This window comes from Pimephales promelas, chromosome 22 (genome assembly GCF_988280905.1).
Source record: "Pimephales promelas chromosome 22, fPimPro1.hap1.1, whole genome shotgun sequence".
NCBI classification, from domain to species: Eukaryota; Metazoa; Chordata; class Actinopteri; order Cypriniformes; family Leuciscidae; genus Pimephales; species Pimephales promelas.
In genome coordinates this window covers 29522651-29544565 of record NC_142790.1, presented here as the reverse complement: position 1 = coordinate 29544565, position 21915 = coordinate 29522651, and the positions used below count along the sequence as shown (strand labels likewise).

The window sequence follows — 21915 nt, the reverse complement described above, 5'->3', positions numbered from 1 at the left end:
CGGTACAGGACTCGTGTCCCGAGTGAGTGTGAGCAGCAGACGGATGGATGGAGTGTGTGTGTGTGTGTGTATGTGAGCAGCAGACGGATGGATGGAGTGTGTGTGTGTGTGTGTGTGTGTGTGTGAGCAGGAGACGGATGGATGGAGTGTGTGTGTGTGTGTATGTGAGCAGCAGACGGATGGAGAGATGTTGGTGTAGTGGAGTGTGTCTCTGGTCACACACACACACACACATACACAAACACACACACACATCTGCCAGGATGATGGATGCTCCATTACCACAGTTGTAATTGGCGTTCTCCACGCTTCAGATCGATACGCTGTTGTGCGGTTCCTGTACACAGACCTGAGCTCTCAATCTGAGGTCTGTGTGTGTGTGTGTGTGTGTGATGTTGTTCATGTCAGGTGTAAGTTTTCCATCTTAATTTTCTCAGTTTCACTTTATTTTGATGGTCTCTTTTACACATTCTGTTGATAATAAGTAGTGTAGCACCTTCACGTCTATTAACTCTCATTACAGTATTAGTAGAGTATTAGTTATTAGTAGAGTGTTAGTAGAGTATTAGTAGAGTATTCGTAGAGTGTTTGAAGAGTATTAGTTATTAGTAGAGAGCTAGTAGAGTGTTAGTAGAGTATTAGTTATTAGTACAGTATTAGTAGAGTGTTATTAGAGTATTAGCAGAGTATTAGTTATTAGTAGAGTATTAGTAGAATGTTAGTAGAGTGTTAGTTATTAGTAGAGTGTTAGTAGAGTATTAGTAGAGTATTAGTTATTTGTAGAGTGTTAGTAGAATATTAGTAGAGTGTTATTAGAGTATTAGCAGAGTAGTAGAGTATTAGTAGAATGTTAGAAGAGTATTAGTAGAGTGTTGGTAGTGTATTAGTAGAGTGTTAGTTATTAGTAGAGTATTAGTAGAGTGTTGGTAGTGTATTAGTTATTAGTAGAGTGTTAGTAGAGTATTAGTAGAGTATTAGTTATTTGTAGAGTGTTAGTAGAGTATTAGTAGAGTGTTATTAGAGTATTAGCAGAGTAGTAGAGTATTAGTAGAATGTTAGAAGAGTATTAGTAGAGTGTTGGTAGTGTATTAGTAGAGTGTTAGTTATTAGTAGAGTATTAGTAGAGTGTTGGTAGTGTATTAGTAGAGTAGTAGTTATTAGTAGAGTATTAGCTGAGTGTTAGTTATTAGTAGAGTGTTAGTAAAGTATTAGTAGAGTATTAGTTATTAGTACAGTATTAGTAGAGTGTTATTAGAGTATTAGCAGAGTAGTAGTTATTAGTAGAGTATTAGTAGAATGTTAGTAGAGTATTAGTTATTAGTAGAGTGTTAGTAGAGTATTAGTAGAGTATTAGTTATTAGTAGAGTGTTAGTAGAGTATTAGTAGAGTATTGGTAGTGTATTAGTAGTGTTATTAGTAGAGTATTAGTCGAGTAGTAGTTATTAGTAGAGTATTAGCTGAGTGTTAGTTATTAGTAGAGTATTAGTAGAGTGTTAGTAGAGTATTAGTTATTAGTACAGTATTAGTAGAATGTTATTAGAGTATTACCAGAGTAGTAGTTATTAGTAGAGTATTAGCTGAGTAGTAGTTATTAGTAGAGTATTAGTAGAGTGTTAGAGTATTAGTAGAGTGTTGGTAGTGTATTAGTAGAATATTAGTTATTAGTAGAGTGTTAGTAGTGTATTAGTAGAGTATTAGTTATTAGTAGAGTATTAGTAGAGTGTTAGTAGAGTATTAGTAGAGTGTTGGTATTGTATTAGTAGAGTGTTATTAGTAGAGTATTAGTAGAGTATTAGTTATTAGTAGAGTATTAGTAGAATGTTAGTAGAGTATAGTTATTAGTAGAGTATTAGTAGAGTGTTATTAGAGTATTAGTAGAGTGTTGGTAGTGTATTAGTAGAGTGTTAGTTATTAGTAGAGTATTAGTAGAGTGTTAGTAGAGTATTAGTAGAGTATTAATAGAGTGGTAGTAGAGTATTAGTAGAGTATAAGTTATTAGTAGAGTATTAGTTATTTGTACAGTATTAGTATAGTGTTAGTAGAGTATTAGTATAATATTAGTTATTAGTAGAGAGTTAGTAGAGTATTAGTTATTAGTAGAGTATAAGTAGAGTGTTAGTAGAGTGTTAGGGTTAGAGTAAGTTGACATGTAGTTGTAAAGTTACTTATAGTCAGTTGGATGTGTGTTGGGGGACCATCACAATAAAGAGTTGGCCTGTTCTCCATATATTTAGGGGTTGTATCGTGTGCTGCTGAAACACTATTGTATTATTATTAGGATTTTCAAAGTGATCAGACGGATCAAACCGTAAGTCGTAGACACGTGAAACTTTGAGGAATTTTGTGTTTGTGAGTTGATCGTGTGCGTGTGCATTTGTGTTTGTGAGTGTGTGTGTTTGTATATATGAGCCTATGTGTGTGTATTTTAGTGTTAGTGTGTGTGTGTAAGCGTGTGGCGTTTGGGGCATTTCTGGAACGGGATCACGGGTGAATTGGAGCAGGACCGTAGGGGTGGTGACTAATGAAATTGGGCTCATCTAAAACAATGAAGGTCAGGAAATTAATTGGTTTAAGTCATTACCTCAGAGGAATCACTCCGCCCCGTCACAAGATTACACTCCAGATTGGGAGTCGTGGCTTTTCTGCACGGTCGCTTAATTGTGCCCACTTAAGATTAAAGCCAGAGACGCGGGGCGGAATTAAACAGCTCTCGCTGATCTTACCATTTCATTAACAGAATTACTAGGCCTTGGAGTGCCATGAGGACGTGCTTCAGTTTAGAGCATGAAGATCAGAGCAATCCGACATCAGCGCTCTCACTCTCACTAATTAAACCAGTGGTGCAGTCGTGTTACGCAGGTGTACACACTTAAACAAGTGCGAGGATATGGAACAACATGGTTTTGTGACACAACTTTCACATTTTCATTAGTATATTCACCCGTCTGTGTTGCGAAGCACTGACTTTTGGGCCAATGGGGCTTCCATGGCCGTGACCTGGATGTGACGTCACTAAGTTGAAACACACTTGTACAACTACACAGTCGCTTTGCTGTCAAACTTTTTTCCGCTCTCGCTTTCGTTCGTAACTTCATGAAACATGAATTCATGTTATTGAAAACATAATTATTTACAGCAGATTCACTATTAAAATGAGTTGATCCATTCACGAGAATATTCCTCACGGAGGTACGACACACACAACTCCACAGACGCTAACTGAAGACTGATGTAGTGTTGACGTGGCGTTTTCGCTCGTAACTTCATTAAACATGCACAGATCTTAGTCACAGTGGATGCTCTCGATTGAAATTAGTCCAAAATACTATATATATATAATGACAAGATTTTAAAAATGCCCAATAGGGGGCGTCAAGGGCTAAACAAAAAAGCTACATTGGTTCCAAATGCTGTTTTGATTTCTTTTGGCTATTAGCACAACATTTGATCCAGATGCAGATCGCATGTCGGGGAACTTCATTGGGTCTTATTCCCTTCCTGAGTTAGAAGGATTCACTTTGAAATTAATTTTTGATATGTTTTATCTTCCCTCAAGGGCATCCGAGATGTAGGTGTCTTTGTTTCCACAGTATTTTCAATTTTGACATTTTTCAGTCAAACCGTTGTTGTCTATCAGTCATACACTGGAGGCTAAGGGGGTCCACCAAAGAGAAGTCCAAATTAAACATGATTTAATGACTCGTACATGTAAGTACACACTGATGGCCTAAGACACGAAACGAGCGGTTTGTGTGAGAAAACCAACAGTATTTATATCGTTTTACCTCGTGTAATCATAGTGATCTGAATCAGTTGAACTGAACCGAACTGAATCAGTTCAATGTTACGCCGGAAGTGATCGCTTGCGTGTGACGTCACTCAATATTTACACGGAGATTTCGGTTTTACCTTTTACTAAACATATTTAGATATACCGAAATCGTCTTCCATTGCGGTTTCCCGTATATCTAAATATGTTTAGTGAAAGGTAAAACTTCCCAAATCTCTGTATAAACAAAGAGTGACGTCGATCACTTCCAGACCGAAGCGCCCGTGCCGTCAGATCATTTTGTCGTGGCTGTGATTACAAGAGGTAAAAACGATATAAACACTGTTGGTTTTCTCACACAAACCGCTCGTTTCGTGTCTTAGGCCATCAGTGTGTACTTACATTTACGAGTGATTAAATCATGTTTAATTTGGACTTCTCTGTGCTGCTCTTTGGTGGACCCCCTTAGCCTCCAGTGTATGACTGATAGACAACAACGGTTTGACTGAAAAATGACAAAATTGAAAATACAGTGGAAGCAAACACACCTACATCTTGGATGCCCTTGAGGGAAGATAAAACATATCAAAAATTAATTTCAAAGTCAACTATCCCTTTAAATCATTTGATTAAATATTCAGCTGTATTATTGATCTCCTGGATTATATGAGAACTGAACTGAGCTGGACGATGACGTCACGGTTTACACCAGAGCGGCTATATATATATATAATTGGACCAAATTTTTACAACTAATGAAGCATCACTGAACTGACGTGTTGTGAAAAGCGCTATATAAATAAAGCTGACTTGAAATGTAAAATTTGAAAATTATATATAATTTTACGTCTTTTATCAGCACGAAAATGTTGAAACGTACTGACTTTACTAAAGTTTTCCACCACAGCATAATCGACTGATTAACACAGTTCTGATCCGTGTGTCCAGAGCCTCCGATCCCCATCGCTCCTCCTCAGCTGACGGCCGTCGGCGCCACCTACCTGTGGATCCAGCTCAACGCCAACTCCATCAACGGAGACGGGCCCATCGTGGAGAAAGAGGTGGAGTACCGCACTCTCTCCGGGAGCCTGATCGACAACCAGCCCGTGGACAAACCCAACCACAAGATCGGCCACCTGGACCCCGACACCGAGTACGAGATCAGCGTCCTGCTCACCAGACCGAACGAGGGCGGCACCGGCGCGCCAGGACCCCCGCTCAGGGCCAGAACCAAGTGTGCAGGTCAGCGCATGCCACATCTCAGATATCTGTCTACAACCATTGAGTTTTTCGGTAGGGCTGTCAACTTTAGTCGTTTAGTCGACTAATCAGTCGATGCCGTCTTGGTCGACTGACATTCTTATTGGTTGACCAGTCGCATTTTTTTTTTTTTTTTTTTTTTAGCCAATAGAAATACATTTTCACTGATTTACTCCTTCATATTTATTCCATTATAAAGCAGTTATTTATTACTGTATTCTAAATATAATTAGCCTATGTTTTATCCCCAACTTTAAATGCTTTAATTTAGGCTATTTTTGTAACTGCGCCACAGCCCAGACAGCAAACTGACATTGAATCAACGTGGAAACGACGTCTCTCATGACATTGAAACGACGTTGATTTTGCTCATCGAATTAACGTTGAACCAACGTCAGACGCGGCATTCTTCAAAGCTAAATGAAATCGAAAATTGGTTTGCTTTCATAACGTTGAAAACGCGCGTTGATTTCAAATTGATTTTCCGTTAGTTTTGAAAGAATGACGCGTCTGACGTTGGTTCAACGTTAATTCGATGAGCAAAACAATGTCAGATCAACGTTGTTTCGATGTCATATTTCCACGTTGATTCAATGTCAGTTTGCTATCTGGGAGTTTAGCGCACACACATAATACACTCGGGAACCGCACCTGTGTCTGGCTACGCCGCTGCTCGCGCTCGGTAAGGGATGCTGTGTTCATTCAGTTCACGCTACTTGTTTAGTCGACAAAATGTCCAAGAAATCCAAATCTTTTGTCTGGCTACATTTTTGTGGAGGTAGGCGACCGCGATCGCGTTGCTCCATTATGAGCGCGCACGTCGCGCGCCTACATTTGAAATCGAACTTGAGCGCGCAAAAGACGTGAGCAGCCCTTTTAACGGCCCAGACAGCAAACTGACATTGAATCAACGTGGAAACGACGTCTCTCATGACATTGAAACAACGTTGATTTTGCTCATCGAATTAACGTTGAACCAACGTCAGACGCGGCATTCTTCAAAGCTAAATGAAAATCGAAAATTGGTTTGCTTTCATAACGTTGAAACAACGCGTTGATTTCAAGTTGATTTTCCGTTAGTTTTGAAAGAATGACGCGTCTGACGTTGGTTCAACGTTAATTCGATGAGCAAAACAATGTCAGATCAACGTTGTTTCGATGTCATGTTTCCACGTTGATTCAATGTCAGTTTGCTATCTGGGGGCTTTATCATGCTGACTCAGATTGTGTTTTCTAAATATGTTTTCGTTTTTATTTACACTTGACGCATTTGAAAATAGCCTAATGTAACAAAACGAAAATAAACCTATATGCCTTCTTACAACACAGCCTATTTCAGATTGATTTTAAGGCTATTTTGTTTTTTTTTGTGTTTGTTTTAAAACGCCTAGATCGGCCGGACAAAAGTTAACCCATAACTTTGTAAGTAAAGAAGAATACAGCCTGTATAAACGAGAGCTTTTGTTAAGATTTTTCATTATGTGACAGATAGCAGTTATATTTTTTGCAGCGTCAGGTGCGCGATTGTGACCTAGGACAGAGCTCCTCACTTTTTGCAGTAAAAAAATCACTTAATTTTTAAGAATTTAAGAATTTCATTATTATTATAGTTTTATTTATTTTTGATGTTTTTTCGTTGTTGTTTTATAAATGCTCAATGACAATTGTCTAAAAAATGTTCAATCAAAACATCCGTTTTTTGTTTTTTTTTAGTCGACTAATCGTTGCGCAGGACAAGACCTTGGTCGACTAAGGATTTCTTTGGTTGACTACAGCCTTATTTTTCAGTGCGTTGAGATTCTTTCACGTGAGTCATGTGACCAGGGGGCGGGCACACTTATGGCGAGTCCGAATACACTTTTGCTAGTTTAGCGATGGGTAAACCGAACACACACACACACATGTTGCTCATGACGTGTCAACAGTCGCTTCGGCCAGGTGGTGTTTATAGCAGAGGGGGCGGAGCTTTAGATGCTAGAGAGCATTTGATTGGACAAGATGTGACGAGAAGTCACAAAGATCTATAAAAATGAATATGCTTTATCTAATCAATAAAATTGTGGCAACAGATTACAAGCAATATTATTTATTAAATTGAACAAATTGCAATTGAGTAATAGTTAATCAAATTAATATTCTAATTAATTCTAATTTGTACAATTTAATGAATAATATTTCTTGTAATATGTTGCCACAATTTTATTGATTAGATAAAGCATATTATTTTTTTCAGTGTAAGTTTTGAGTAAATTTTGTCATTGTTTTTGGACCACACCAGCTTATTCATAACCTTAAGGTCACATATTGACAGTAAAAGCTCAAACCGTTGACATCAGGGGTCGTCTTCTGTTGCGATGCAGGTCTCTCCAGGAGGCTAAAGCTAAATTAGCGCTGTTGTTTGTTGTTGTTTACATGATTCAGGCCCGGCCGCGTGTCGCACCTGGAGGGAGACGTGTTTCTCTTCTAATGGCGCTGGAAGCATTAGCATTAGCGTTATTAAGAGTTTGTCAGAGCGCCGGGCACATTAGCAACACGGTGCAGGACCCCCCCCGGGCCCTGAGCAAACGACATGCAATTATCACAGTAATTAAACAGGTGCAATGACTCTTATTTCAATGGCTGTTGTGATTGTAGAAGCACGCAGGTCGCGGCGTGACGCTCCCACGCCAAGCTAATCGCTTTTCCATTAGCCTGCACTCTAACTGCCCATTAGCGCATCACAGCATTCATCAGCCAATCAGCTGAGAGACGCTCGGGGCGATGAAGAGTGGAACTGCAAAATTGCATTTGCATAAATTATCATTTCATTAAATCACTTGTCCGGTCATTAGCATGCGCGGAACAGGACTGGAGATCAGTGATATTGTGCTCGACACCAGATTGTGTGTTTGTTCTGGTCACATGTATGTTTATTGGATTCAAATTACAAACAAACAAAAGACAGTAATATTGTGAAATAGCATGACAGAAATCACTTTAATATGAGGATCTGATGCTCAAGAAATTATAGTGTACCGTAGTATCCCTGTGGGAGTGTTCTTGTATGTTTGTGTGTGTGTGTTTTGACTGTGAGCGAACAGAAACTTCAGGAATCTTCAGATGTCAGCGAGTGTAAATCTTCTGTTGAAAGAGAAGCGTTGATACGTCTCAGCTTAAACTCTGGTGACCTTAGCGTAACACACACACACAGTGATTCCTGCAGCAGCGCCACCTGTTGATCACACACACACACACACACACACATGTTAGTCCTTCACACATCTTTGTGGGGACTCTCCATAGGTCTAATGGGTTTTATACTGTACTAACTGTATATTCCATCCCCTTACCCCTAAAGCTACCCCTCACAGGAAACATTCTGCATTTTTACATTTCAAAACATTACTTAGTGTGATTTATACCAGAGAATGTCTAATTGAAGAGAATTGGCACTGGCTGGTTACTTCCGGGTTGTGGACTGGCTGCAGTAACGCGTCTCTGTCCATGCGGGGGCGCTCGCGGTCGAGTGCAGAATGAATGGGAGTCAATGGGGTTTCACCCCCAGAAATCCACTTTTCTCAGGATGTAATTTTTTGTCAAGTAATTTGAAAGTTGCATTCAAAAGGGAGGGCAAAGAAAATACACTCAGCTGAAAATTGCATTTTTAAGTTCACTTATCTGTTCTAAAAATGTGATGACGTCACACAATAGCAGAATGCTAGCGTGTCCCGGCCAACAACGGCCTAACCTGTAAGAAATCAAAAGGACATAAGTACTCGTTCATTCGACTTTTGGCCTATAATCTATATTGAACTTGCGGAATCAACAATAAAATCGATGTTAATTTAATGACAAGCAGGTGAAAGAGACACATTTAGCCGTTTAGCCCCATAGACTCCCATTCATTCTGCACTCGCTCATGATCACCCCCAGTGGAATTCTAATGGTACTGCAACCAAGATGATACACAACGGGGTTAATAGGAAGTGCCAAGGCTCTCCGTTAGACGGGCTCTGGTTATATTATGCTGTTTTTCTCATGGGGACCGCTGGCTGGATCCCACAATGTAGGTGATTTCAGGTTTTACTATACCTGTGGGGACATTTGGTCCACACACACACTCACACACTCATCCGTCTGTGTGTTTCTCGGGATCTGATCTCTCTAACAGCTTCTTCTTCTTCTTCACTGAACTCCTTCATCTCTTCCTCTTTGTTCACTTTCTTCTCTTTTCACGTCTGATTTTCACGCTCGGTTCTCCTCTGAGTGGCCTCTCAGCTTTTCAATTATGCATTATTTATTTATATATACAAGTTTAAATTATATATAAATTCTCAATACATTATAAATAGACATTTTATATATATATTTTCTGTATATTACATTTCTATTTAGTTAATGAGTCCCTATCATAGCATTTGAAATGTTCCTATTTTTGTTTTGGGAGTTCCCATAAAACAGTTTAACGTGCATGCAAGGATAAAAAACACTTTATTTGTCTTATAATATGCATTTATTTTTACCAGATTTGCTCAACGACTCCCAAATGATTCGTTCGACGATTTAACAGCTCCTTTGAGTGACGCGAATCTGCGGCGATTGGTCAAAGGACCCACTTTCAGATATAAATCTTTGCAGGATGTTTTTCATTCCCTTTTCATTCAGTACAAATACTTCGTTACTTTACTGAAGTACATTTTTCACGTATCTTTACTTTACTTAAGTAGAATAAATAGTGCATACTTTTTACTTTTACTTTGCTACATTTTGCAGCAATTATTATACTTTCTACTCCACTACATTTCTACAACTTCTGTTACATTTTCTGATCAGTTTTTCCCCTGACAAAATGTAATCTGACCGTCCGTTCGTTGCACGTTTGTCTCACCAGTGACGTTTGGTTGCCATAGATACATCAACTAAACGCGTCTCGCACGCAGTGTGTTTATCGTGCAATTTATACCCGAAAATTAGTTTTTACGTGCATAGGAAACACACCGTGTGTAATATCAGATACGTTTGGTTAGGATTATGGCAAGCCAAGAGGTTCAGAATTACACCATAAATTAATCGCGTTTACTGCCGAACATAGTTATTAACATATAGTAAGGATATGGCTTATATTGCCTAATTGCAAGCTTGTTTCAGAAATGGTGACAACAATTTTTTTCCATCATTATTTAACATCATTTTAGGAGTATTACTGTAGGTTGAATGAGTTAGAATTAAATGTTTTATTAATCATTAGAAAATAGTCGTTAAGAGAATCAATTGTTATGCAAGTAGGCCTACTTTTACTTTTAATACTTAAAGTACATTTAAAATCAGGTACTTTTTACTTAAGTATGGTTGTCATTGTGTTACTTCTACTTTTACTAAAGTAAATATTTATCTGGTTATTTGTACTTTTACTTAAGTACTGAGATTCAGTACTTCCTCCACCACTGGCCATATTCCACACTATATGAACATTTTCAAAAATCCCTGATAGGGGCTCTTCAAGTCTAGTAAGATGTCTTCTTCAGAGTGTGTGTGTGACAGTGAGAGGTTTTCTGTCTTTAGTGTGTTTGAGTCATAAAGAAGTGTAATTCCCCGTCTGGTCTGGTGTGTGTTGGAGTGTTTGAAGGACGAGCGTCGTAAGCGTTCTCTCCTCCTCTGAGCTTCGCTTCTCCCTGCAGGAAAGTTAAACGCGCTGATCCCGCTGGAAATGAAAATCTAAATCTCTCCCAGTCCGACTGTACGGAGGTGAAACACACACACTCTTGAAAGTCACCTTCAGAACGACAGAAGAAACCCATCCCGGTGGAGGAGGAGGAACGACGAGCAACACTTATCAGAAAACTTCCATAGATTAGAGTGCAGAGAGTCTGTAGACTGTGTGTGTGTGTGTGTGAGTGGGTGAGTGGGTGAGTGAGTGTGCAAGTGTGTGTGTGAGAGAGTGAGTGACTTGCAGTGCAGAGAGAGTAGTGTGTTCAGGGTTCAGAGATGACGAAGGGCGTTAGAGACGAGGAAGAGCTTGCTTCAGTTTATAGGCCTGTCACACACTTGTCACTTCTGTGGCGATGGCATCCGGCGCTGTGGGATCGCATGAGTTTGTCAATCGTTCGCATGCTCTGCTAGCCAAGTGTTTCTGACACACAAACCTGAGAGAGCGAGAGAGATGACGGAAGATCTGACTGACACTCTCTCTCTTCCTCCTCTTCTGTCTGTCACACACAGTTCCTCGTCCTCCTCAGGAACTCCGGCTTCTCCTCGGCTGAGTCTCACGCTAGCTCACGGCTTCTGTCGGGTATATCGCATATGTTCTGCATATGGATATTCACTAGCGCTGCTTTGTTTCCAGTCGACTAGTAGTCGCTAATTTAAGCCATTAGTCAACTAATCGACTAATTTATATTAATAAACATTAAATCATAATAATGAGCCTTAAATTGCCTATAGTAAGCAGACGGCAAACATAATGATAATGAATGTGTCGTAAAAAAATATTCGTAATGATTTATTTGGTGAGGTTTTGGCCTGAAGAGGTTAAGTCGACGATGCTGAGTCGTTTCATACGGATTACGTAAACTGAGAATCTTTATTTCCCATTGGAATCTGTTCATTCAGGTGTAGACACTTCAAGCTTTCAGAGCTGAATTGCTATAAAGTCAGAATTGCGAGATATAAAGTCTGAATTGCTATAAAGTCAGAATTGCGAGATATAAAGTCAGAATTGCGAGATATAAAGTCAGAATTGCGAGATATAAAGTCAGAATTGCGAGATATAAAGTCAGAATTGCGAGATATAAAGTCAGAATCGCGAGATATTAAGTCAGAATTGCGAGATATAAAGTCAGAATTGTGAGATATAAAGTCAGAATTGCGAGATAAAGTCTGAATTGCGAGATATAAAGTCTGAATTGCGAGATATAAAGTCTGAATTGCGAGATATAAAGTCAGAATTGTGAGATATAAAGTCTGAATTGTGAGATATAAAGTCTGAATTGCGAGATATAAAGTCTGAATTGCGAGATATAAAGTCAGAATTGTGAGATATAAAGTCTGAATTGCGAGATATAAAGTCAGAATTGCGAGATATAAAGTCAGAATTGCGAGATATAAAGTCAGAATTGCGAGATATAAAGTCAGAATTGCGAGATATAAAGTCAGAATTGCGAGATATAAAGTCAGAATTGCGAGATATAAAGTCAGAATTGCGAGATAAAGTCTGAATTGCGAGATATAAAGTCTGAATTGTGAGATATAAAGTCAGAATTGTGAGATATAAAGTCTGAATTGCGAGATATAAAGTCTGAATTGCGAGATATAAAGTCAGAATTGTGAGATATAAAGTCTGAATTGCGAGATATAAAGTCAGAATTGCGAGATATAAAGTCAGAATTGCGAGATATAAAGTCAGAATTGCGAGATATAAAGTCAGAATTGCGAGATATAAAGTCAGAATTGCGAGATATAAAGTCAGAATTGTGAGATATAAAGTCAGAATTGCGAGATAAAGTCTGAATTGCGAGATATAAAGTCTGAATTGCGAGATATAAAGTCTGAATTGCGAGATATAAAGTCAGAATTGTGAGATATAAAGTCTGAATTGCGAGATATAAAGTCAGAATTGCGAGATAAAGTCTGAATTGCGAGATATAAAGTCAGAATTGCGAGATAAAGTCTGAATTGCGAGATATAAAGTCTGAATTGCGAGATATAAAGTCTGAATAGCGAGATATAAAGTCTGAATTGCGAGATCTAAAGTCAGAATTGCGAGATAAAGTCAGAATTGCGAGATATAAAGTCTGAATTGCGAGATATAAAGTCAGAATTGCGAGATATAAAGTCTGAATTGAGATAAAGTCTGAATTGCGAGATATAAAGTCAGAATTGCGAGATAAAGTCTGAATTGCAAGATAAAGTCTGAATTGCGAGATAAAGTCTGAATTGCGAGATATAAAGTCAGAATTGCGAGATATAAAGTCTGAATTGCGAGATAAAGTCTGAATTGCGAGATATAAAGTCTGAATTGCGAGATATAAAGTCAGAATTGCGAGATATAAAGTCAGAATTGCGAGATATAAAGTCTGAATTGCAAGATAAAGTAAAAAATCGCAAGATATAAAGTCAGAAATCACAAGATATAAATTCAGAATTGCGAGTTAAAGTCAGAATTGTCTTTTAATTGAGTTTTAATTGATTTATCCTGTGGTCGGCTTCCACAAGCTTCCATACCTTTCCATTTATTAGTATCACACAGATTTAACACAAACTAACTAACAAACTTAATCTGTATCATAAACGAAACGGGTCAGATTTCTCTAATGCGTTTAACCAGCATTATATTTTTATAATCAATTAATCGATAATTAACAAGTTCACACTTTTGTACTGAATATATTTTCAGGACAGATTTATGATGATTTGAATAAATTCAATATGAAAAACATGAATACGATGCAGAAATCTGAACGATGGACAAATATGCATCACCCAAAAAATATGAGTTAAACTTTGCGATACAAGCGCATGTGAATGCGACTGGAAGACGGAGCTGGTTTCTGTCGGGAAAGCTGACGTGAGCGCGTCTCGTAAGACTCGCTGCTTTCTTGTTTTCCATAATTCGTGTGTGTGAGGTGTCAAATCTGTGCCGGAATGGGAAAGCTGAGCGTGAAGAGAAGCGCGGATGGCAGACGTGTGTAAAGAAGCTCTGCATTTCGTTAATAGAGTAGAAATGCGTTTTTCTATTTCTTTCCCAGTTGTGTTTTTCTCCCAGAAGGCCTCAGTTTTAGGCCTGAAACATCATTTCTATGGTAATTCTCTCTCTCTCTGTCTAATCTCATTGGCCTATTGAACAGGCGATGCAATTTCCTGTTCCTTCTGCCAGTGTGTGTGTGTGCGTCTGAGACACAATGTGAACAAATGAAGTCTGACAAACTCATCTCCTGCACTTGTGACTTGAGCGTTCTGCCATTATTTATCCTGACAAAAAGCCCCAGATACGGATAAATAGACGGAGTCAAAATGAGACGAAACTCTTAAACAGATTGTTTGTGTTTTTGCACACACAGTCGCACGACGTTCCCATCCGCCAGCGTTCATTCGCTGCACACACACACACACTCTGTCATGATGTCCATTGTTTTTATCTCGTTGTGAATTTTTAATTTAGCTTCTGTTTTTTATTTTCAGTTTGTCCTTTCAATTAGTCTCCATAAGTTTTGAAACTAGTTTTGATTTTGTGCGAGACTGAGTGTGTGTGTGTGTGTGTGTGATGTTCTAACTGGAGCTGCATCCCTGAAGTAGGGCATTACTCCGGAGTTACTCTCTTCCGATCCCTATGGGAAGAGCCAGTGCTCCGGGCAACTTCACACACACACACACACACACACACTTCACACCAGAGGAACGAAGGAATGCGCCTCGCTCCCTAAACGAACTACGTTAGTGTTCTTAAAACCAACGTAAACTAACGTGTTCTTGAGTGCAATTAAAATCCTAGAGTGACTGTGGTTACTGGGAAAAGTTTTCAATCCATACTGGTGTTCCACAAAGTTCGGCCAAAAATGTAAATTCTGTCACCATTTACTCACATTAGATATTTTATTTTTATTTTATTATTTTCTTTTTTTTTCTTTTTATTGTTTTCATTTTATTATTTTATAATATTTTTTATTATTATTTTATTTTTTTATTTAATTGTATACTTTTTTGTATTATTATTATGTTGACTATTCAGATGTTCATAATCTGATATATAGTGTGTGTTGGTCAGACATCATGTTACCCGACGTCCGCCCGCTCGCGTCACTGACCGCAGGAGTGTCACATGACTGTGTCACACACTTACGCTCAGCTGCTGAGGTTCACTACTAGTACGACTGAACCAAGCGTTAACCTTCCCGTCTCTCTCTTTAATCCAGCACTGAGTGAGTTAACCTGCAGTTCCTCCTCTGGCCACTAGAGGCGCTGCAGAAGAAACTCACTCCCATAGACCCGCATGTTAAAAGGCCCAACTGTACAGCAGAAATAAACATGTTTACAGTCTGGTGTTAAACGTGGTTTTGGTCTATATCACTAACTTTGCTCTTCATGACGACTGTGAGGCGGGTGAACTCAAACTTAAAGTTCTTCTTAAATAAGGGCGTGGCCACTTGAGTGACAGGTGGATTTCCACTGATGTCACTGTTAGCGTTAGCGTCGCGTCACCTTCGCTAATCCGCCTCGCTGCACATGTTCGGTTGTCTGGTGTGGTGAAGTGTTGAGTCCCAGTTTAGGACCCCGGTAATATGCCTGATCTAGTTCTCGCGATTCTTAATGCAATCAATCAAACTTTAATTCATGTAACAATCTTTTATTTTTATCCTGATTATTTATATCGTTAAAGTTATATAGTTATGTTTTGCGACATTGTCATTAAGCAATAAGGCATAATATAAACAGAATTAAGCTTGAGAATTAATTTTTTTTATCGAAAAATATCGTAGATGGTGAAAAAAAAACGTTATCTCTAATCATTTCGGATAGCGATATGCTATGCTACTATCTAAGCTAACTAATAAAACACTAAGAACGAGAAATGTTTCATTTCACAATCTACAGCTTCGGTAATATACTAATATATGAAACATACGTTAAAAAACATTAATGGTCGTTATAACGTAGTTCAAAAAAACTTATATAATACAGTGATATCTGTATTTGTAAGCAGGCACTAAAGCGATTTCCCAATAAAAAGCTTTGAACCAATCGGATTGCTCGGGTCCTCAGCTGGGACTCATCCAGCTCATCCAAGATGGCGACGTCCGCACCGCCCACTTTTGGGCTTCAAAAACGCTCTTTTTGACGTCATACACACTACACACATGGATTGAACACACACACACTCCATCTGACCTCGATGGTCGCTGTAATGAAGTGATGTCATCGCTCTATTCTCCTCTCGGCCGATGACATCATGAGGAGCGGTGAATGAGACATTGAGACGGATCGGATGCAGATGCGCGAGTTTTTCCCGACGGAAAGGCAAGAGCGGATCTCGCTTTATTCCAGAGACGCCCGGCGAGCGCCATCTTTTGTGCACAAGTGCACTCTGGGTAGAGTAATTGAGTTTTGATTGTGGGTTTTCAAAAGCTGTCATTATTGCTCCGCTTGCCGGCGATATGAAAGAGCTTTGATAAGGATGAAAGCAGTGCGTTACCCAGATGGGTTTGTTGATATTGCAGGAATCCGTCCGTCTCGCTTCTTATCGTCGAGGGATTTTTCAAAAACAATAAAGCGTTGATTCTTCAAGTTGTTCTTTGGCGCTCTGCCTTTATGTTCTCTGAAACACACGTGAATGGCACACCAGGGACACACACACACACATCAAACACTCTCTCCAGCTCTGCATTGCTTTTGATATTGCTCTTTTATAGTGTATCTCTTTATTCCTGTATGTTTCTGAAAGAGTTGGACTGAATGTTGTCGAGTGGATACACACAAGTGAGAATGTCGAGTGTCGAGTCAAGTCACATTTATTTATATAGCACTTTTTACAATACAGATTGTATCAAAGCAGCTTCACAGTGATAACATGAAGATAATACAACACAGATCAATAATATTGTTGAATATTAAATGGCCCCGACTGAGGAAGCCAAAGCCAAGGCAACCAAACTCCATCAGGTGATTGAATGGAGAACAAAACCTTGGGAGAACCCAGGCTTAAACGAAAGAACAGTGATTACAAAACAAATTGGATCGAAACATTAAGAGAATTGTCCATTTCCATCTGTTTGGAAGTCGAAGTAATCACGGCGGTTTGGAGACGAGATGTTGAGGATCAGTCGTGTCGATGAGGTCGGCACTTAAAGCTGCAATACCTAAGATTTAGATGCCGCTAGAGGGCGCTACATTCAAAACAACAACAACGGCTTTGCTTGATGACGCCGTGGAGGAACGCGGAATGATGGGAACTGTTGTTTTCAACTCCACCGTGGATAAATCAGTCAGACGGGAATCGAAAATTAGTTGTCATGGATGAGGTAAAGTTCGATTTCTATAAACGTTGCGTTTAATGACATGCTTGTTTTTCATTAAACTGAAACAACCGCAAGAAAAGTCAGGTTTAAAAGTAAATTAGTTATCACAGATGTTAATGTACGAGTCACTGGATGAAGTGACTTATTTTTGTCTCAAATCGTTGCTAATGGATCCTGACTTCGCCCTATGCTGCAATATGCATTAGTTTTGCATTTATTTACAGAAATCAGCTGCTTGAATAACAATAGCTGATGTTATTAGATTTTTCAGGTGTGAGCCCCTTTACAGCCAACAGTTCACATTCCGAGAATAAATGAAAAGAATAATTGTGCTCCATTCCATAACAAATGCGCGAAACAAGCTGCCGTTTGTTGCTTGATAGACGCTAACGCACAACTACAACTTCCGCATTTGTTTAGGACTACACGCAGTACGAGCGGAAACCGAGGTATGACGCGATTGACTGGCGACTCCCAGCTCACCCCTGCTCACACGTCCCGTTTCCTTGGTTAAAATCAAAATTTTCTCGCGATTTAAACAATGTTTGAAACATTTGGAATATTGTAAGTTATCATCTTAACTAAATATATAACACTGGCCTTGTGATTTTGGGATATTTTAATGCAAAAATCTTAGGTATTCCACCTTTAAGGATGAGGCGGGATGGGTCCAGACGCAGGTCCACCATAAAGGGTCCCTCGGGATAAACAGAGAAACTGATATTAGCGTAGATGCCATCCGTCATCTTTTGATGTACCAAGTACATCAGGATTTACGGGACGTGTTCCCGGTTCCGGCTGATCTAAACTATGCAGCCTAAGAGCTGCATTAGTTGTATGCACCACTTTTATGTTGTTGATTTTCTTCAGTTTTTCAATTTTTGGTTCAATGTAAAGGTACTTTCAGACCAAAATTTAAATAATCAAGTACTGCGGAGCGAAACCATTTAGTGCTTTATAGACCTTCTGCACCAGAGAAACTTGGGCGCAGTCATCTTTAGAATATTATCTTTGAACTTCCGTTTTTCGCTCTGTATATTTCTATGCCATCGCTGTCCAGGAGTAATTAGCTGGTGAAGTGGATTTACCTATTGTAGAGTTAACAAAAGTTATCATGAGCATTGTAATGTTTATCATAAGCATTGTAAAGCAGATGTCTTAAAGGTGGCATTATGTAATAATTGAGGTAAAAATATCCAAAAAATGAGCTACACGCATCAAAAGAATGAGAAGAAATAAGTGCAATGATGTAATTAAAAAACTGACAAGTTATAGTGCTGCCGAGATATAAACCTAAATTAGCATGCTAAATGACTAGCCCCGGCCCGGTAGGTGTCGTAATACCAGTTCCGGCCATGGGAGGCGGTATGCGGCCGGGCAACATTACGACCAGCCAAACTGCAGTACACGAGTGAGTCGCGCTCGCGCCGGCTTGTGTGTACTTGAACCTGATGTCAGTCGTGTGGAAATACAGCCCATTACTACATTTCAGTTCAGGGAAGAGTTCAAAAAATGATTGGTTGACATTATGCATGAGGAATACATTTTGGTAAGTTGTAGCATACGGTATCTTTCAACAGTGTTCGGGTTTTTTTTCCATTAGCTAGTAGAGACGATCGGTTCACGTGCGCTAGGGATCTGTGGTGTAACATGTACAAGCGCCAAAACGGTATTTATTGTTTGAATTGCATAATAAAATTGACAGAATCTGAGAACTTAACTAACCTGCTTGCTAAGTGTTAATTGCATGTGTCTCACGGTGAATTCGTGAGAGTTGGCAGCTTTGAATGGCGCTAGGTTGATCAACATCAGCGAATGCTGTCTGTCAAATTAATTCAAACTAACAATAAAAGTGTAATATGAACAAAACGAATACCGTAAACTTAAAATAATAGCCTGCAGGCTTTTATTTTCCCATATCGTCGAAATGCAACAGCTTGTTTTTGAGACAGGCGTCTATGAGTCGGTCTTCATCATTTAGTGTTGAGATGTTGTTCATTTAGTCTCTGATCTCTAAAAATCTCCAAATGCTCCACGTGAAACTGCGGTCTTCCCACCTTTTACTATCGTGTCAAATGATTTGAATAATATGCGGAGAAAGAGAGCAAAACGGCGCTCGTTTGTGTTGTTTGAAGACGTGAGTGCGTGCGGCAGCGGCACAACACATTTTCTGGAGGTATACTGCCCCCATCTGTTATGGAATATGGAATATTTTTTGATTTTTAGTTCCAGAAGGCACCTTTAACAAATGTCAAATTTTTTTACGAGCAGTTCATTCGTACGTATGCAAGATTGCTGTGGAAATACAGACCGGAAGTCAAAAGACTACGAGCGTAGCACTGAAAAGGGGCGGGGCTACATAAGGTCTATACGTAATCAGCAATTTTTAAAAATGTATACGATGTTTAATAGGCAGCCAATGCAGGGTTGACCGAACCGGGCTAATATGGTCATCAGTGTTGGGTTAGTTACTCTAAAAAAGTAATTAATTACAAGTTACTAATTACCTCTTTAACAGTGTAGTTAGATTACTGTACTAATTACTCTCTCTAAAAAGTATTTAATTACTTTTAATTACTAATTACTTTCAAAATCCCATATCAATCTCAACCAGCTGAATAATACAAGGATAGACATGAATCTGTTTTAATTCTCTCAAATAAATACTATAAAATTGCATGAATTATCCTTAAACTGACCAAGGTGGAGAAGGTTACATTATAAAAACATACTTTTTAGCATCAGACAATACATTTTGATGTTAAACCCACTATTGTTTTATGTCTGATCTCAAGACATTTCACACTTTTTTCATACATATTTTACACAAATTTGTACGAGTGCGGTCATAATATTTAGACACCTCATAAAATGCATACGAATCAATGTGAGATCAGATTGATCTATACACAGTATTTACCTCAATTACGTCAGAAGTAACTGTTATTAAATTACAGATAAATGAAGAGTAATCCCTTACTTTACATTTTCAAGGGAAAAGTAATTAAATTACAGTAACTAATTACTTAGTAATTAGTTACACCCAACACTGATGGTCATACTTCCTGGTTCTGGTAAGAACTGGAGCGGCTGCGTTTTGGACTAGCTGGAGTTTGTTTATTAAGCGTGCAGGGCGACCACCCAGTAGAGTAATCTATTACAGTAATCTAGCCTTGAGGTCATGAACGCATGAACTAACTGTTCTTCATTTGTCAATGAGAGCATATGGCGTAATTAAGATGGTAAAATGCGGTTCTACAGATACTAGACACATGACTTTCAAATGAGAGATTGGTATTAAAGAGCACACACACACACACACAGGTTCCTTACCGATGACGAAGACTTAACAGAGCAGCCATCGAGTGTTAAGGTGCGTTCCATTCGACAGGGTCCCTATGCAGTGTCCACTGCTCCCTACTCCCTGAACACGGTATATCAGTTCAAGTGGACTTCACTGACTTCCTGTGAAGTGATGTATCGATGTTCCCTTATTCCCTATGCCGTTTGCAGTGCCCTTTGAACTGAACATGTTCGTTCCCTTCGAATTGGAATCTCATTTAAGATGGCGAAATACCCTGTGAAGTCCACTTCGCAGTCCACTTACGGTCGAATGGAACGCACCTTTAGACAGTATTCCAGGCTGTAACGTGTGGAAGTTTTTGTCCAATAATTAGAATCTATGATTTTTCAGAATTTAGTAGTAGGAAATTATTAGTCATCCACTTTTTTATATCAGCTATGCATTCCGTTAATTTTGTGAGTTGGTAAGTTTCGTTAGGTTTTGAAGAAATATACAGCTGGGTATCATCAGCATAACAGTGAAAGCTAATGACATGTTTCCTAATGATATCTCCTAATGGCAGCATGTACAGAGCGAACAGCAGCGGTCCTAGTACTGAGCCTTGTGGTACGCCATACTGAACTTGTGATCGATAAAACATCTCTTCATTTACTGATACAAACTGATAACGGTCAGATAAGTGTGATTTAAACCATGCTAATGCAGTTCCACTAATGCCAACATAGTTTTCTAGACTATTTCAAAGAATGTTGTGATCAAATGCAGCACTATGATCGAGTAACACTAATAGAGAGATACAACCACGATCGGATGATAAGAGCAGAATGAGAGCTGTCTCGGTACTATGGTACGGTCTAACATCCCCATCATAGTACAGAGTGTGTAGAGTGTTAAGTGTGTAACACAGGTGAGAGTGTCGAGTGTGTGTCTGTTGACCTTCACATCAAACTCGCAATCAGAGCAAGGAAAGAAATCTAGTTGTCCAGTCATGTTTTCAGTTTCCCCCTGAACTACCTTCTAGTATTTATAATACACACACACACACACACACACACACACTCTCTCTCTCTCTCTCTCTCTCTCTCTCTCTCTCTCTCACACACACACACTCAAATCAATTCAGTTCAATTGAGCTTTATTGGCATGACTGTGCAAAATAGCACAATATTGCCAAAGCAATAGTAATATACAAACATATATGTAGATAAATAAAAGCAACAAAAAAAACAAACATTTCCATATTATGCATAAATATATCACAATAAAAAAAAAATATATATATACAATAAGTACAGAGAGCAGTTTAATGGAAAAGAGTTAATGGAAAACACACTCTCTCTCTCTCACTCACACACACACACACTCTCTCTTCTCCAGAAGGAAAAGCATTTCTCTTCAGCTTCGCTCAATTTGTTCTCCTTCATGCGGGACTAATGCTTTTATTCTCCCCATCCGGCTCTCGTCGGACATGGAGACGTCAGAGATATGATTATTGTTTTGCATACAGTGCTGTGCGTGTCCAGGTGAGCCGAGGACAGATGAGCAGTGAAAGGCAATAATGTGACAATGATAACGCTGGCGTTATTTAAATGTCA

At 38.9% G+C, this 21915-nt stretch overlaps 1 protein-coding gene across 10 annotated transcripts in view; it reads left to right on the top strand.

The window, feature by feature from the left end:
- The window catches only part of ptprma (protein tyrosine phosphatase receptor type Ma), a 194643-nt gene that overhangs the window by 70577 nt on the left and 102151 nt on the right, over positions 1-21915 (top strand). For all 10 annotated transcript variants that reach the window (XM_089125528.1, XM_089125526.1, XM_089125529.1 and 7 more), the window contains exon 7: positions 4718-5011. In XM_089125528.1, the coding sequence (XP_088981654.1) occupies positions 4718-5011 (294 nt within the window). The remainder of the gene's footprint in view (positions 1-4717; positions 5012-21915) is intronic.